The sequence below is a fragment of the Xenopus laevis genome, chromosome 9_10L, assembly GCF_017654675.1.
Source record: "Xenopus laevis strain J_2021 chromosome 9_10L, Xenopus_laevis_v10.1, whole genome shotgun sequence".
In the NCBI taxonomy this organism is placed as follows: domain Eukaryota; kingdom Metazoa; phylum Chordata; class Amphibia; order Anura; family Pipidae; genus Xenopus; species Xenopus laevis.
Window position 1 is genome coordinate 38,677,308 of NC_054387.1, and position 16,595 is coordinate 38,693,902.

General features: G+C 41.7%; 1 protein-coding gene across 1 annotated transcript; it reads left to right on the plus strand.

Annotated features, from left to right (window-relative positions):
- The first annotated feature begins 1,041 nt into the window (after positions 1 to 1,041).
- On the plus strand, positions 1,042 to 14,362 carry emilin3.L (elastin microfibril interfacer 3 L homeolog). Its single transcript, XM_018241229.2, has 4 exons — positions 1,042 to 1,824; positions 6,837 to 6,959; positions 7,854 to 8,116; positions 9,121 to 14,362. The coding sequence occupies exons 1-4, from the start codon at positions 1,640 to 1,642 to the stop codon at positions 10,905 to 10,907; spliced, it is 2,358 nt and encodes a 785-aa protein (XP_018096718.1). The 5' UTR covers positions 1,042 to 1,639; the 3' UTR covers positions 10,908 to 14,362.
- Positions 14,363 to 16,595: the final 2,233 nt, after the last annotated feature.

Genomic DNA, 16,595 nt, shown 5'->3' on the forward strand with positions numbered 1-16,595 from the left:
AATAAACTATACTCTATTACTAAAATGTCTATGGAAAAAGAGTTCCTCAAACTGTGCTTGGACCATAATCTACCCACAACTTTTTTCAATGCTGCCATAACATTAAGAGTGCTTAGTACCATGATAGACTTCATGGGGGTGAGAGGGTCCCCACCTGCTCTATAATATCATGGTGGGGAGGCGTTTTTAAGGGCTTCATAGTTAATTCCCATTATAGGTGATCCCTTCACAGGGAAGGCAATGCAGCCAATGGGCAGGGGTTGGCGGCATAAAAAAAGGATAGGTGGGTGCCAAAAAACTCATTCTAGACTGGCATCTTTAGACCCCAGTTTCTACCCAACCTGTCCTAATTATAATCAAACATAACCTATTACTATGATGTGTAACTATGAAGCACCAACCAATGAAAAAAGTTACAGCAATCACGACTGCTTTGTTAATCTGTGTCGGGAAGAGCACGAGTCTATGAATCGTTTAATAACAAGCGCTAAGGGGGAATTTATAGAGTGATAAATATGGGGTTGAAGCAAAGGTTTCTTAAAGGAACAACAAAGACTCGCAACAAGTATGTGTTTATTAGGTGCCTTGGAAAAAGGGGGATTTCTACTTAACATTCCCCCAAATTGGCTCACAGCAGCCTACATAAGGTTTGGGGTTAGCATCCTTCTGTAAAACCTGATACAAGAGGATTCTGGGCCGGGGACAAGAGAATTCTGGGGCAGGGAGCCAGGATTCAGGACAGTTCCTGGAAATTTAGGATACTTGGCAGATATGAGCATCTATACATATGTTGTCTAAATTTCCTTGTCTACGTGTGCATGAATATATACTTGTGCATGCGTTGGTGCATTCTAACTGTGCATTTGCTTGTAGGACGCCTGAATGTGACATGGAGTGTCAGCTCTCATATTGCTGCTGGCAGAGGTAATACAGCTTCAGGAAAGGGCAGAGTAGGGGGGGTATATTATTCTACTCGTGCAGGCTCCACCTCTATCCCACCCCAATCCCCCCTCCTCCTACACTGGGTCTGGGGTATAGAGGGAGCTGTGAGGAGCTGACAGGGACACAGGGACAGAAGGAGAGAGGTAGCATAAGAGAGAGTTACACAGGACATAGGGGAGAAAATTAGTAGAAGAGGTAGAGAATCAGGGAGAGGGGAAGCAGGCTGATTAGAAAGGCATAAGGCAAGTGTAATAAGAGAGAGGGAAAGAGAGGGGAAGAGAGAATTCAAAATTAACTTGGAGAGTAAAAGTAAGAACAGACATAGTGACAGAACGAAACGTGGGAAGCAAAGAAAAAAGAGAGGGGGGGATAAGAAAAAAGATGCACATAGTTTTTGCATGAGCCAGCAACCTTAACCAAGGTTGTCACACTAAGAGACTGTCAGCCAGAGCCAAGGACACAAGCAGTTGCAGTTTGGGAAGAGTACTTGGCAACTGGCTCACCACTGGAGTCCTGAGGCTACTATCAAGGACAAAACCCTGACTCTGTAAGCGTGCCAAAGGGAATAGAGTGTCTCCCAGCATCTCCAAGGAAAAGAAGTCCCTGGATTGTGCAAGGGTCTAGTGAACTACCAGGGGTGTCCAAGAACCCAAACCTCTGGACTGTGCCAGGTAGAGTACCTACACTTTCAGGCACAATGAAGGAGACAGAGCAAAGACCCTTACTTGGCATTGCCGTCCTTTACTGGCTAGCCATTCTCCCTTCCTTAGTGGATGGCAAAGGCTTATATTACCCACCACCAGCCGCAGGAAGATTCATTCACAACCTGTATACCTCCGGCTCCCAGCCTCAGCACTATGGCAAGCCTATTGGGAAACACAGGTAAGAGACTGGGAACCAATTTAGCACCTTTATTAGCTTGATTGGTTGACAATGTACTTACCAGATCCTTCAATTCTCGAATATGCAGAAACCAACTGTGTGCAGTTATATATTGGAAATACTGTAGGTGTATGTGCTGCTAACAGAATGGAACATGTTCATTACAAGTATATATACTAGGAATGTACATTCTGTAGTTCTTCTGCTGTTGTTGACCTACAACTACCAGTATTGGCTTTGGTGGGAGTTGTAGTACAAAAACTGCCGGAGAGTCACATGTTGGACATACATCTATGTACTCTTCATTCATCATCTAGGGAATCCATTATCAGTGTACAGTTATACCACTGCTAGTGTTGTACAGAGCAGATTCTTTTATTCTTTTACGTAGCAGTATGTCTGGTCCCACTGTATATATACTGTCCTTATACAGAGCAGTATGTCTGGTCCCACTGTATATATACTGTCCTTATACAAAGCAGTATGTCTGGTCCCACTGTATATATACTGTCTTTATACAGAGCAGTATGTCTGGTCCCACTGTATATATACTATCCTTATACAGAGCAGTATGTCTGGTTTCACTGTATATGTGCTGTCCTTATAAAGAGCAACATCTGGCCTCACTGTATATACAGTATACTGTCCTTATATAGAGCAGTGTGTCTGGTCTCACTGTATATATACTGTCCTTACATAGAGCAACATGTCTGGTCACACTGTATATGTACTGTCTTTATATAGAGCAACATGTCTGGTCTCACTGTATATAAACTTTCCTTTTATAGAGCAGCGTGTCCATTCAGCAAGCAAATATATTTAATGTGTGTGTGTGTATATATATATATATATATATATATATATATATATATATATATATATAAATAAGTCCAAGGGTTGCCAGCACTCTCGATAAAGTTGCTTAAATTTGCCTGGGTGCAGTGCCAATAAATTATCCATAACTACTACAAGAAGGTCTGCACTTTCAGGATTTATAAAAATCATAATATTTATTATAAATGACTAACGTTTCGGCTAGGTCTCAAAAGAAAGGCTAGGGACCTATCCGAAACGTTAGTCATTTATAAGAAATATTAAGATTTTTTATAAGTCCTGAGAGTGCAGACCTTCTTGTTGTAGTTTTATATATATCAAGTGCTTATGTATTTTGACACAAGATTGGAGTTTAACAGGTAACTCACTGCAGGAAAAGTTGTGGGAGTACAACTGCACTTGCGGTCATAAATTCAATGGACACTTATATCTAGTCACAATTTATGCTCATTATCCTCATTCGGAGTTCTTCAACATCATATTCTTAGTATCATACAGAGCAGAGCAGCATGCCCACTGAATGTATGCAAAGTATTTGGCACACATACTGTATATACACCATAGGCTTGTATATACACATTGTTTCAGGTGGTAGTTTCCAAAGACTGTCCTGCATTGCCATCAGACTACTTGGGCTCTTCTGAATCAGATAATGGACATGTATAGGCTATTGGGCCTGTAACTTATTGGCCACACCAAACAAGGGTGTATGACCAGCTAATATTTTATCTGCTGGTGCCTCTTCCAAGTGCGTGGATGGAACATCAGCAGATGTAGAAATGAGAGGAGACACAGCTGCACTTCAGAGAGACTTATAGGGATACACACGAATATATACTGTATATATATATATATATATATATATATATATATATATATATATATATACACTGTATATTTAGCATTATAGCTTAATAGCTTGAAAATGAATTATAAGTGGCAGTGCTTTAACACTGGCAACTTACTGTATATTGCAAACACTAACAAATACGACAAACAGGCTGGCCTATGATTAAGTGCCCAGTGCACGAAACACATAAGGCTATGTACAGTATATTGCATTGACTCATAATAAAAAAGTTAGCATTTTTATTTAATAAGCCTGTTTGTGGGATCTGTGAATCCCTGCCTTTTCTTCTGTGGTATGAATGCCCTCCTCATGCTGTAGGTTTTGGGGATGTGCACCCAGACCCCACGTAATTACTGGTGAGCTTTATGTCAACTTTGATTACATATTGAAAAGCCTCTTTTTGGGACTCACTGATTTTGTGTAGATGATTTGCAATTAGTTTGAATGAATGTTGCAGTTCTGTCCTCTCCTCTGCTTAGGGTAGTAGTTGTCTCATGAGGAGGGACTGCTGCTGAGATATTTCCAATCCAAGCTAACTGTTTAAATCCAGAAGTGCACCAAGTGTGGACTATTTTCTATTCCTATAATGGTGCCAATTTCTTACCTTGCCTCGTGGCTGACCCAGCCCTGTAACTAGAACAGCAAATACCCCAAATACTAGGGGAAGATCTATTTTGCACATTAAAATTGTGCATCAGACAAGACCTAACTTGTAGGATTGCCACCAGGCCAATAATTCACCAGCCTAGTTGGCAAATTTACCAGAATTACAAATTTACCAGCAATGTAAAGCAGCTTTCACCAAATATGTTAAATTCTCACCTCTACTGTGTCATTGATCAGCCCCCTACAACTCCAGCTGGTAAAAGAGTCTAGGAAAGGTAGTAGGGTAGCCCCTTTTCATGGTACACATATGTGATCCTTTATCAGGAAACCTGTTATCCAGAAAGCTCAGAATTATGGGAAAGCCATCTCCCATAGACTCTATTTTAATCAAATAATTCAATTTTTCAAAAATAATCTTTTTCTCTGTAAAAATAAAACAGAACCTTGTACTTGATCCAAACTAAGATATAAGCGATCCTTATTGGAAGCAAAACCATCTTATTGGATTTATTTAATACTTACATGATTTTCTAGTAGACTTAAGATATGAAGATCCAAATTATTAAAAAACAGTACCTTGTATTTTATCCCAACAAAGTTATGATGAATCCTTACTATGGTAAAAATTATGTTTTCTTTAAAAAATTTTAGTAGACCTGAGTTATGAAGATCCAAATTACTGAAAGACCACTTATCTGGAAACCCCAGGTCCAGACTATTCTGGGTTACAGATTCCATACCTGTAATACTTACAAATATGTCTCACAGTCAATCTCTCATGTAGCAAACTTCACTTTTTGATGATGAATATTTTCCCTTTAACTACCCTTTAGATGCTTGCTTTCAATAGAAAAAATTATGCTGGGCTTAGAACATAGTGTGACCCAGGACTGGATCATTATCACCCTAATGACATGGGATTCATCAACATCGCTGCTCACTCATGTATAGGAGCAACATGGGCGCAGCAAGATGAAAGAGCCTTTGGCAAACAAATTTGACTTAAAATTGCCCATTGTATTAAGAGGTGTAAGCAATCTTCCATGCCTCCTTTCTTCAAAGATCAATGTCAGATCACAGCAGAAAGCAGACGCCGGAGAAAGCTGAGTAGTTAACCACGCGTTTCACACCTTTGTATAAAGTGCCAGGTCCAGGGTAAACAAGAAACAAAGTGCTCTGTTTCTCCCTCTACCCCCCATAAATACATAATGACTCTCTTCCTTTAAACCCTGGGCATCATTACACAAATATTATTTCTTGCCTTAATGAAACCAATCAGTTTCTAAACTCAGAAGGGGGCAATTTTGATGAAAGTGCATTCAGCTGTATGGTAACGATTTAATGCTCCTGATTAAGATCTAATCACTAGAAGTAAAGGACTGATGTTTGTGTTGCTGTGTGTAGATACCTATCATCACATTACATGTCCATTATCCATACTTTGGACTGTTTGCAGGTCGAGCACTGTAATTCCAATGTCTTCCAGGTGTTCTGAGCCCTTATGAACCCCTCTCATGCAGCCGCTGGCTGGTGCAATGCAAGTGGGGCTGGCAGGTTAACGTTGCAGAGCATTGAGCTACATAGAGAACCCAGTATAATGCATTGGGGAGGCTATGCAATAGTAAGGGTTTATATATTAAACTGGCTTCTGGCAAGTGATGTATTATTTCCTGTATCATTATAATGCACTATGCCAAAACCACAGTTCAGGAACAGCTGGATGCTCTGGATCTGGTGTTCTACCCATTGTATAAGTAAAGCTGTGCTGATCTGATCTGAAACCCTGTGTTCATGATAAGTTTTATTACAAGTACCCTACTATCATTAGACTGAGTAGTGTATACCTTACCAGTATATAAGTAGCCCAGTGTCAGTAAACTGAGCAGCATATTCATTATCAGTATATAAGTACCCCAGTATCAGTAGACTGAGCAGCGTATTCATTATCAGTATATAAGTACCCCAGTATCAGTAGACTGAGCAGTATATACATTATCAGTATATAAGCACCCCAATTTTAGTGGCACCACAATATTATTTCTTTGAGCAGTGCGTTCATTTTGAATGTATAAGTACCCAGGTATCTTTTAATGTAATACATACCCCAGTTTAATTTCACTGAGCGGTGTGTTTATTTTAAGTACAGACATACCCCAGTATTGTTACACAATGCCAGTGTATATGTACCCCAGTATTATTAAAGTCTGGCTTTGCTTTTACTTATTGCATAGTGCTCATGTACATTAGTCTGATGCATATGAAGCTTTTACCCCAAATGTTCCCTGCCCATCTTAAGGTCTGAGATTTTGGGCTCTTACAGACAAGCGGTTGAAGCTGCGCTTCCCTGCGTTCCGTTTTTATGCGTTCAGCCGCAGGGGAGTGCAGGAGTAGACGCATTCAGTTTTTTTCAATGGGGCTGTACTCACACAAGCGCATGTAGGCACCGAATGCAGGAAAAATGCAGCATGTTGCGTCTCAACCTGCGTTCGGCGCCTACATGCGCCTGTGTGAGTACAGCCCCATTGAAAAAAACTGAATGTGTCAACTCCTGCGCTCCCCTGCGGCTGAACGTATAAAACGGAACGCAGGGGAGCACAGCTTTAAACGCTCATCTGTAAGAGCCCTTAAGTACACTGGTCAGTAACCAATACCCAAGCATCCTCATTTGCATATCTCCCCTCTTTACCTCCTCTGTAACCATCACACTCTCTTATTGTTCCAGGAATTTCTGCGTGTATGTTGTAGAGAAGAATGTGACCTGCACACAGCAGGATGGAACGGAACCATATATCAAGGCCGAGTATCTCAAATGTACCTGGGGACCCAAATGTCGAGGGACCGTTGTGTGAGTACATACATTTGCTCAACTAACCTGCAAAGGATTTCTCAATTAACCCAGGTAACCATGTAAAGAACTGCTCCTTCCACTCTAGCAGGTGCCGATATATGTAGTTTTACTCACCCCTCTCACAAATACAAAGGGGCCTTCTGTAAAATAAAAAGGAATTTGCAATGTTGCTTTAAAACCAACATGGCCACAATAAAGCCAATGCATATAGGATTCCTACACCATGGAATTGTGGGAAAGGGCAAGCAATTTGTCTCTGGGCCTTATAACCAAAGGAATGGGGAGCTGTTATAATAATAAGATCAAGGTCCACCTTCTTCCTCTAGATGTTCAGTGCGAATAATAGACTAACACCACTAATACACCACTAATAATTTTCCTGTGCAGACTACAACCCTCTTTTCTTTGGGGATGTACAAAGTTTCCCCATTTCAACATAACATAATCAGAAATTCAGTCCAGTCGGAGCAATGAGAACAAACATCTGACTGGTTCTGTCCCTAGACTAGCATGTGCCAGTATAAACCTTACACATTCAAATGGTTTCCAAGCTATCTGTGGCTTTGCATATTTAAAGGAGAAATAAACCCTAAAAATGAATATGGTTAAAAATGCCATATTGTATATACTGAACTTATTGCACCAGACTAACGTTTCAGCTTGTCAATAGCAGCAATGACCCAGGACTTTAAACTTGTCACAGGGGGTCACCATCTTGGAAAGTGTCTGTGACACTCACATGCTCAGTGGGCTCTGAGCAGCTGTTGAGAAGCTAAGCTTAGAGGTTGCCTACTTCTTTAGTTAGGCTTTAGTTCTCCTTTAAATGATTATATATATAGGGAAGGAATTCTTCACCTTAATGTCTTTTCCCATAATTTTTTTCACTTAAAGGTATAGGACGCTCTACAGGCCCAAGTACAAGATTGGGTACAAGGTGGTAACTGAACTAGAGTGGCGTTGCTGCCCTGGAAACACTGGAGATTCATGCCAAGATGGATCCATCCCTCAGTCTGGTTTCCTGCCTCCCTACCAAGGACCTAAAGCTGGCCCAGCACACAAACCTTTTCTTCCACCCAAGAGCCCTCCAACATACAATAATTTGCAGCCAGAGGGTCTTCCCGGTGCCCCCATTCCACCAAGCAAAAACGGCTTTGGTAAGTAGTATAATGCACACAACTTATTGGTTTGGTAAACAAGTTAAATTAGTGAAGCACTAGCTCTCCTGGAGACTTCAAACTCTTTTGTACTGAAACTTGCAGTATCCCCAACCAGTCAGGATATTGGTAGCTGCATCCTCCCAAAATTCTTAGCTAGTTTTGAGACTCTGTGACATAAACCCCCAAAATGTGAGCAAACTTAAAGAGCCTCTCATTTCTTTCTCATGTTTCGGCCATACTCAGAGCAATGTGTGTGGCACATGTTTGGATTTGTGGTTACAACAAAAGGACCCTGGGTTTGTGGTTGGTACACTGAGCTCTCACAGCCTTGACCTTTTCAAGCCATGTCTGATCATGTAAGTACGAGTTCAGGCCAGTACTGACAGCTCCACATTGTCTAGCGCTTTGATGTGCAACATTACGTTCAGGGATCCAAGTAACCCAGCCAGCAGATTCAGAACATACCACGAAAGCTAACACCACATCAGAACACCTCCGAACCTCATGGCTGGGATCATGTAATCAGGCATAAAGTGTCTCCCCTGCCAATATACAACCTGTGACCCACTCAGTAGACTTGTTAGATTAATATCATCTTTCTATTTAATTTGCCCATACTAAATTTCATTTTGCACTAAAGAGCCCTGAGCAAAAGTTATTATAGACTACTACCAAGGTTCCTAGCATTTGTCTCACTAAGTATGGTCTTGTAATTCCAGATGTGAGATGTAGCATATGGTTACTTACAACTTGGTCTATAATGTACAGTATAGCATAATATAGCACCCTTGACATCCACACTACAAGGCTAGAGATAAACTGTTGTTAATATTATAAATACATTAACAAATTAACTCTGATGAAAAAAATTAAAGTGGATATGATTGTTGCTTGTGTATGTGTGCTGTAGATTCCTTTTTCATATAGACCTGTGACAAATCCCTTCTTATCACCACATTTCTACAGTGTTGTTAATAAGGTTCTGGTTTTCCCCCTTGTAGGTCGAAAGATGACTTCTGTATTTGGAGAACGTATGGACCGCATAGAGGAAGAGGTCCGACGCCTCTCTCAGTCCTATGAAAGTTTGCAGGGAGTGGTCTCCGGTTTGGGAGATTCTCTACGCCTTTCTATCCAAGAGGATACAAACAAGATGATTGGTACCCTTATCAACAGTGCTAGTTCTGCCTCACAGTCCTCTGTGGGATTTGGAGTGATCCCTGATGCACTTGCTGAAGCACCCCACATACCCGGAGACATCTCAGGAAAGGTAGCTGAAGTATCTGATATTTTGCGCACCAAGACTGAGCTGCTGGATGAGGTCAATGGAATGGTGATGGGACATGAAGCTCAACTAAAGCACCTGCTGGAAGCAGCAAAGCCATCTCCTCTCACCTCCACTGAACTACTGGATCAGTATTTAGAGGGTAAATTAGCTGAGTCCAGAGCACAACTGCTGGAAGGACTTGAGACACGTCTACAGATCCTCCAGGGGGCGTGCGATGTTAAGGTGCAAACAGTGAAGAAAGAATGCATAGATGGGGAGCAGGCTGCATCCTATAGGATTCAGCAGGAAATGGATGGAAGGGAAGTGGAGATGAGAAAGGAGATGTCCGCTCTGAATTCCAAAGTGATTGGGTTTAGCGCCCCTGAAGGATGTTGTGGACAAGTTGAGAGTCTTATCAAACGTGTAGAAGAATTAGAACGTGGCTTGCGACAGCTCACTGAAGAGCACCATAGCCTGAGCCAAAAATTGGATGTGGAGATTGCACGAATTATGGTAGAACCTCAAGTTAATATGAGATTAGATGATGTTGAAAGCAGACTGAACCTTACAGAGGAAGGCATTAGGAGGTGCTGCCAAGAAGGAGGGGAGAATGGTAATTTCCTGGCTGAACTGGATGGAGTAAAAGCCGCTGTAGATGACAAGATGAGAGTTTTGGAGGAGAGGCTGCTTACTGCAGTAGGAGAGCTGGGCAATGCCACAATTCCACTGGATGGGGCTGTGATGCCATTGCTTGACGCTCAGATCTCTGACTTGCGTAGGGAGGGTATGGAGGGCATGTCAGGAATTCAGAGTCGGTTGACTGCTGTAGAGGAACTGTGTGCTGCTGGATGCTCTGTGCCCGGTGGCGAGTCCATCACTGACATCCACAATGAACTTTTGCAATGCCGTGAACAAGGTCAAGACCTTCGCACCCAACTGAACCACCTAAACAACACTATTCTGGGTATTCAAAGGCATCTTGAAATTCAGAAGGAAGAGGCTATGCAAGGAGAAATCACTCTCCTACAGGTAAACCTGCGGAGTGTTGGAAGGTCCTTACACGGCCTAGAGGAGACAGTAACTAAGTATGCAGATGCTGTTGTCCAGGTAAACACCACAGCAGAGGAACGGGGAAGCCGTCTAAATGAAGAGTTAGTTACTGTGCAAGGCCAGGTAGAAGGGCAAGGTTCACAGATCCGAACAAGTCGAACACAACTTATGGGTCTGCGTGGGGATATGGAGAGGATTAAGGCTCGCCTTGCAGGGCAGATGGGAACCTGCCAGGTCATTGCTCGTGATCTAAAGGGAGAGGTGTCTCAAGTTGAGCACAGGTTAAAGGAAGTGGAGAGCTCTTGCCATGGGCAAGAAACAAGCCTCTTAAACTTCCTGGACCGTATTAACAGTACCCTGGCCTCCCATGAGCATGATTTGGCTTCCCTCAGAAAGGGACAAAACTCAGTCAACCAGCAGGCACCAAGCCTGGCACTGCCACCTACCACTGCTGCCACACCAGGGAAAAAGTAGCTGGAAAGAACCAGGTGGATGTAACATTCTTGAGTGCCTCAGAAAGAACTATGGGGTTATGCATTGATGGGCACCAGTGGGGAACTGCACACAGGAGGGAACATTAAACAGAAAACATACATTGATACTGTGGTTAGAAATATCAGACTGAGTGGACAGACAGACCTGCTGCGTGGGAGAAAGAAGAGGTTCTAAGTGCTGTTTGGTGCTAGGGCATTATACATCTGTATAAAGGGGTATTTCTCAGCTGTGCCTTTATCTATAGACTCTCACATTGCGGTTCTCTGCCCCCTTATTTATCTAAAAGTAAACTTTAATGCACGGTGCCTTGTTAGAACACTGTGCTGTAATGAGCTTGTTTTTCTTGGGGAGCACAATGCAAAAGGAAACTCAGATATAATAACACGTCTGGGGGAAACAAAAGAGTGACGCCGGGATTGTGCCAGGACTGGCATGCTGAAGGCTTGCAGATAATAGATCACTATCAGCCCATTCTGCACATTCCCATAGTCTGTAATTCTTTATATCATAAAGACCATGAATGCCAAACCCATAGTTCTACAGCTGTTGCTAAGATAGAACTCCCAGCACCCTCAGCAACGTATGGGTAGCTTCAGGTCCGGCTAATAAATAGCATTCATCTGTATTTCATATCTTTCTGTGTAACACAGGTGCCCCCTGCTGGAATATGTGATAAAACAGACAGTTGTGTGCCTGGAGCGGCAGTTGGATTAATTATTTAATAGGCCAAAGGGTAACCACCCCTACTGCCTCCTGATCACCTGAGCTGGGCCAAACAAATCCTTTTATTAGCCCTTTTCTCTTTATGTATTTGGATTGTGCAAGATCTGAAACAATGGAGGCATTTTATTAATGTAATGTTCTTTAAACCCTCAGGAACATAAGACTATACAGTATGCATAAGTGACCTGCATTATTAAGAATAGCCTTTGTTTATTCAAAGTGAGCAGCATCCCCACTTTTAAATTAGATTTTACTGTGGACACAGGATAATTAATTAGTGAGCAGCATCCCCACTTTTAAATTAAATTTTACTGCGGACACAGGGTAATTAATTAATGAGCAGCATCCCCACTTTTAAATTAGATTTTACTGTCGATGCAGGATAATTAATAGGAAAATCCTATTTCATCAACAACATTGACATTCCAAGTTTTCAGGAACCCATATCAATATGAGTACTTGTGTGGATATCATGTAATAAAGCCCATTTACCTATAAGTTAAACTGCTCAAGTTTCCAACCGCAGCCAATCAGGTGTGGCTGCCAGTACCTCCTGATTGGTTGATTGCTATGAGTTACTGCCCAGGAACAAATTTGCCCTGTTTTAGTAACTGGGCCCCATTGTCTGTTGAATGTACTAGATTTAATATCTAGTATAGGTAAAAAAAAAATCTTCATAGTCGCACTAGATTTAAGTAACAATTTTATCTTGAGAGACTATAACATACCTTTAAAGGAAAACTATAACCCCTGAACAATTTAGGTCTCAATAAATAAAATATTGCATAATCCAGCTCATATGTAAAACCCAGCTTAATCTAAATAAATAATTCCATACTAATATACCTTTTTACTTATGTGTGCCATTGGGCAATCCTAAAAAAAACTGCCATTATAAGTACTAAGGGCTGCCCTCTGAGACCATACTATACACAGTGCACACAAGGTCACATGAGCTAATTATTGAATAAAATTCAGTATTTTACACCCACACTTCTTTCTGTTACCGTTAGAGCTGCATAATTTCTGATCAGGTGATCTCTGACGGAGCACACAGACCAACACAAAATGCTGGCTCAAGGAAAAAGAGCATTATTTAGTGAAATATATATTCCAGTTTGGTAAAATTGTTTAATTGGTCACTTAGTATGATATAATATGATATAATCTGTTAGTTAAGTATTTATTCAGGGGGGTATAATTTTCCTTTAAGTGAAGCATTTACACAACTGATTTCTTGCAGGCAGAAAAACAGGTTACAGTGTTTTCTATGGAGAAAGCCAAATGGACTGCAAGTAGATGCATATCACTCTTTGTACACAGAGAGTCTGATATTAAACCAGAAAGGTCACTTAATAAATGCAGAAGATCTGAGCAGGTCACTAGAGATATCAGGTAATGGGCTTCACTTGGTTATCTGTAAAAGACCCAAAGCCAGGAATCAATGTACAAATCCAACATTGAATTCTTAGCATCACTTTTTAACTGCAGTCCTTCAGTCTTCCTCAGTTGGCGCATGCTGGAAGTTGCAGTTCAACAACTGCACGAAAGTCACTCCACTAGAGCACCCAAGGCACAATCCCTTATAACGAAGCCTGGGTTCTCTCAGCCCTATACATTAGGCTTTCCCTTTGTCAAATGCATCCCTGACCCAAAGATGAACCGAGTGAATGCTTGATGGCATCTAATTTGCACAATAATGAATGGTTGTTACCAAAGCTCAGTTCTCTCTACAAAAAGCCAGTTATGTAAATATAGAGTTGAATACTGAATACTGCTTCCAGCAGTTACTGTAGGACGATGCTAGGACTTATAGATCAGCAATAGGTGGGAAGTCACAATTTGTAGGCGTGCAACTGCTGGCTCAATACCAAAGGATTGAGTGGGTTGGCCTGATGCCCTGGCATCTACATTGGGTTAGGCTGAGATCACAGTAACTTTTATCTGTGCTCCACAGTTGGTCTTCCTGTTCCTTAGTGTTGTGAAAGGCCGTACCCCTCTGATATAATCTCTGATATTACAATAGATGATAGGGAGATTCCCCAAGCTGTACATTACTACTACCTTTGGCATAGTATCCAACAGATTGACATGCTGGACAAATGAGTGGATACTATACACTTGCATGGCAACCTTATCACTGGGGTTGCGGCTGACCCCAGCAGGAAATGTCTGTAAGGGCCGATAATCCTCTATCCACCAACACTGCAGAATTATCAGTCCCACGACAAGCCATACATGCCCAGATGAACAGTCAGCATGGTCAAAAGCGGCCAAACCTGAGCATATAACCCACCTTTAGGCAAAGTGTTTTCCATTATATTACAGCAGGAAGCAATGACAGACATTGAAGGGTGTTTGGACTTCCACAGTTCTCCTTTAAGAGCCCTGCAGTGGTCAAAATACCACATGTGCCATAGGTACTTTTATGGCGTCGTTTTTATTTCTAAATTACACTGTTTACACTGCAAATAATTCACTCTACCATGTAAAATTTAATTCTTGAACCATCTCAGGTCATTTTGCCTGGTCATGTGCTTTCAGAAAGAGCCAGCACTTTAGGATGGAACTGCTTTCTGGCAGGCTGTTGCTTCTCCTACTCAATGTAACTGAATGTGTCGCAGTGGGACCTGGATTTTACTATTGAGTGTTGTTCTTAGATCTACCAGGCAGCTGTTATCTTGTGTTAGGGAGTTATCTGGTTACACTTCCCATTGTTCTGTTGTTAGGCTGTTCTGGGGGGGGAAGGGAGGGCATGATATCACTCCAACTTGCAGTACAGAAGTAAAGAGTGACTGAAGTTTATCATAGCACAAGTCACATGACTGAGGGCAGCTGGGAAACTGACAATATGTCTAGCTCCATGTCAGATTTTTAAAATGAAATATAAAAAAATCTGTTTGCCCTTTTTGAGAAACGGATTTCAGTGCAGTATTCAGCACTATTAACTGATGCGTTTAGAAAAAAAACATGTTTTCCCATGACAGTATCCCTTTAACAGTCTGGTTGCTAGGGTCAGGGGAACCCTAGCAACCAGATAATAGTTTCAGTGTTAAACCTGGAGAGCACCTGGAATTTTTTGCTAAATAAAAAAGACTAATTGCATTTAAGGGCATGTGCAGAGGGTGTCAAACCCATGGCTGAGACACAGTGACCTTAGAATATTGCCATATGAAGAAGCTCTGGATCACTCAGTCCCTTCATTAGCAGGGACCCCGCAACGTTACTCCACTAAATGCCAGTCTCTCAGACTTGAATATCCAACTAACACAGGAGCCATGGGGTTTATCCTGTGGGTTTCATGGTTTTCTCTCTCTTGTTTTTTTTTTTTTTACAAAATGTTGAATATTATTTGTTAAAAACAATTTACATGAAATGTTGGGTTCTTTTTGTATTTTTTTGTTAAATATGTTTTCATATGAAGTGTCTCTCTGGTCTTGAAATAAACATGTCTTTGGTGAAACTAACGCAATTCAGCGTTTGTTATTTATAATGTAATAAGAGTCAGTGTTATAGAAAGGCTGGTGAGAGATGAGCAGAAAGTGCCCCATACAGGATAAATAATGTCCTATTTATAGACAGGGGTTATTAATAGAATGACAAGAAAGTATTTGGCCAAAGCTTATTGTGCACATTGAATATTATGTTTTCATTCTGGCATTTCTGTTGCAGGAGTTACTTGTATTAAGCAAAGTATTTGGTTATATTATGTCACTGCTACTATAGGCACCATCTCTTCCTACTATACCTGCTATCCAACAGCCACAGTCCCTTACCAGAGACTATTATCCCACTGTTACTATAGGCACCATCTCTTCCTACTATACCTGCTATCCCACAGTCACAGTCCCTTCCCAGAGACTATTATCCCGCTGCTACTATAGGCACCATCTCTCCCTACTATACCTGCTATCCCACAGTCACTTCCCAGAGGCTATTACCCCACTGTTACTATAGGCACCATCTCTCCCTACTATACCTGCTATCCCATACTCGCACTCCCTTCCCAGCAGGCCCGGACTAGCAATCTGTGTGTTCTGGCAAATGCCAGAGGGGCTGCTATAAGGGGCCATAGAAAGTCAGTATTTAGTGGGCTGGTGGGGGCTGTTTGGGCCTCTGTGTGGGCTGATTGGGCCTCTGTGTACCTTAAATGACAGGACCTATTTTAATTCTCAGTCCGGACCTGCGTCCCAGAGACTATTGTCCCACTGTTACTACATGCACAATCTTTCTCTACTATACCTGCTATCCCAAAGTCACAGTCCCTTCCCAGAGACTAGTATCCCACTGCTACTATAGGCACCATCTCTCCCTACTATACCTGCTATCCCACAGTCACAGTCCCTTCCCACAGGCTATTATCCCACTGTTACTATAGGCATCATCTCTCCCTACTATACCTGCTATCCCACAGTCACAGTCCCTTCCCAGAGACTAGTATCCCACTCTTACTATAGGCACTATCTCTCCCTACTATACCTGCTATCCCACAGTCACAGTCCCTTCCCAGAGACTAGTATCCCACTCTTACTATAGGCACTATCTCTCCCTACTATACCTACTATCCCACAGCCACTCCTTTCCCAGAGACTATTATCCCACTGTTACTATAGGCACCATCTCTCCCTACTATATCTGCTATCCCACAGCCAAAGTCTTTTTCCAGAGACTATTATCCCACTGCTACTAAAGGCACCATCTCTCCGTAATAAACCTGCTATCCAACAGCCACAGTGCTTGAACCTGTAAGACTAGGTTCCAAAACAGACTTTTTAACTCTATTATTTTACTTCCATATAAATTATACAGGCATCAGGTATGTTTCCAGACCAGTTAAATACTTGCTAGGTGGCAACCCTGGGAACAAATAGCTTTATAAATGGTGTGTGTTCCTTTAATATTTTTTTTCATGGCCCCTGGACCAGTTACCAATCAACAGCCATA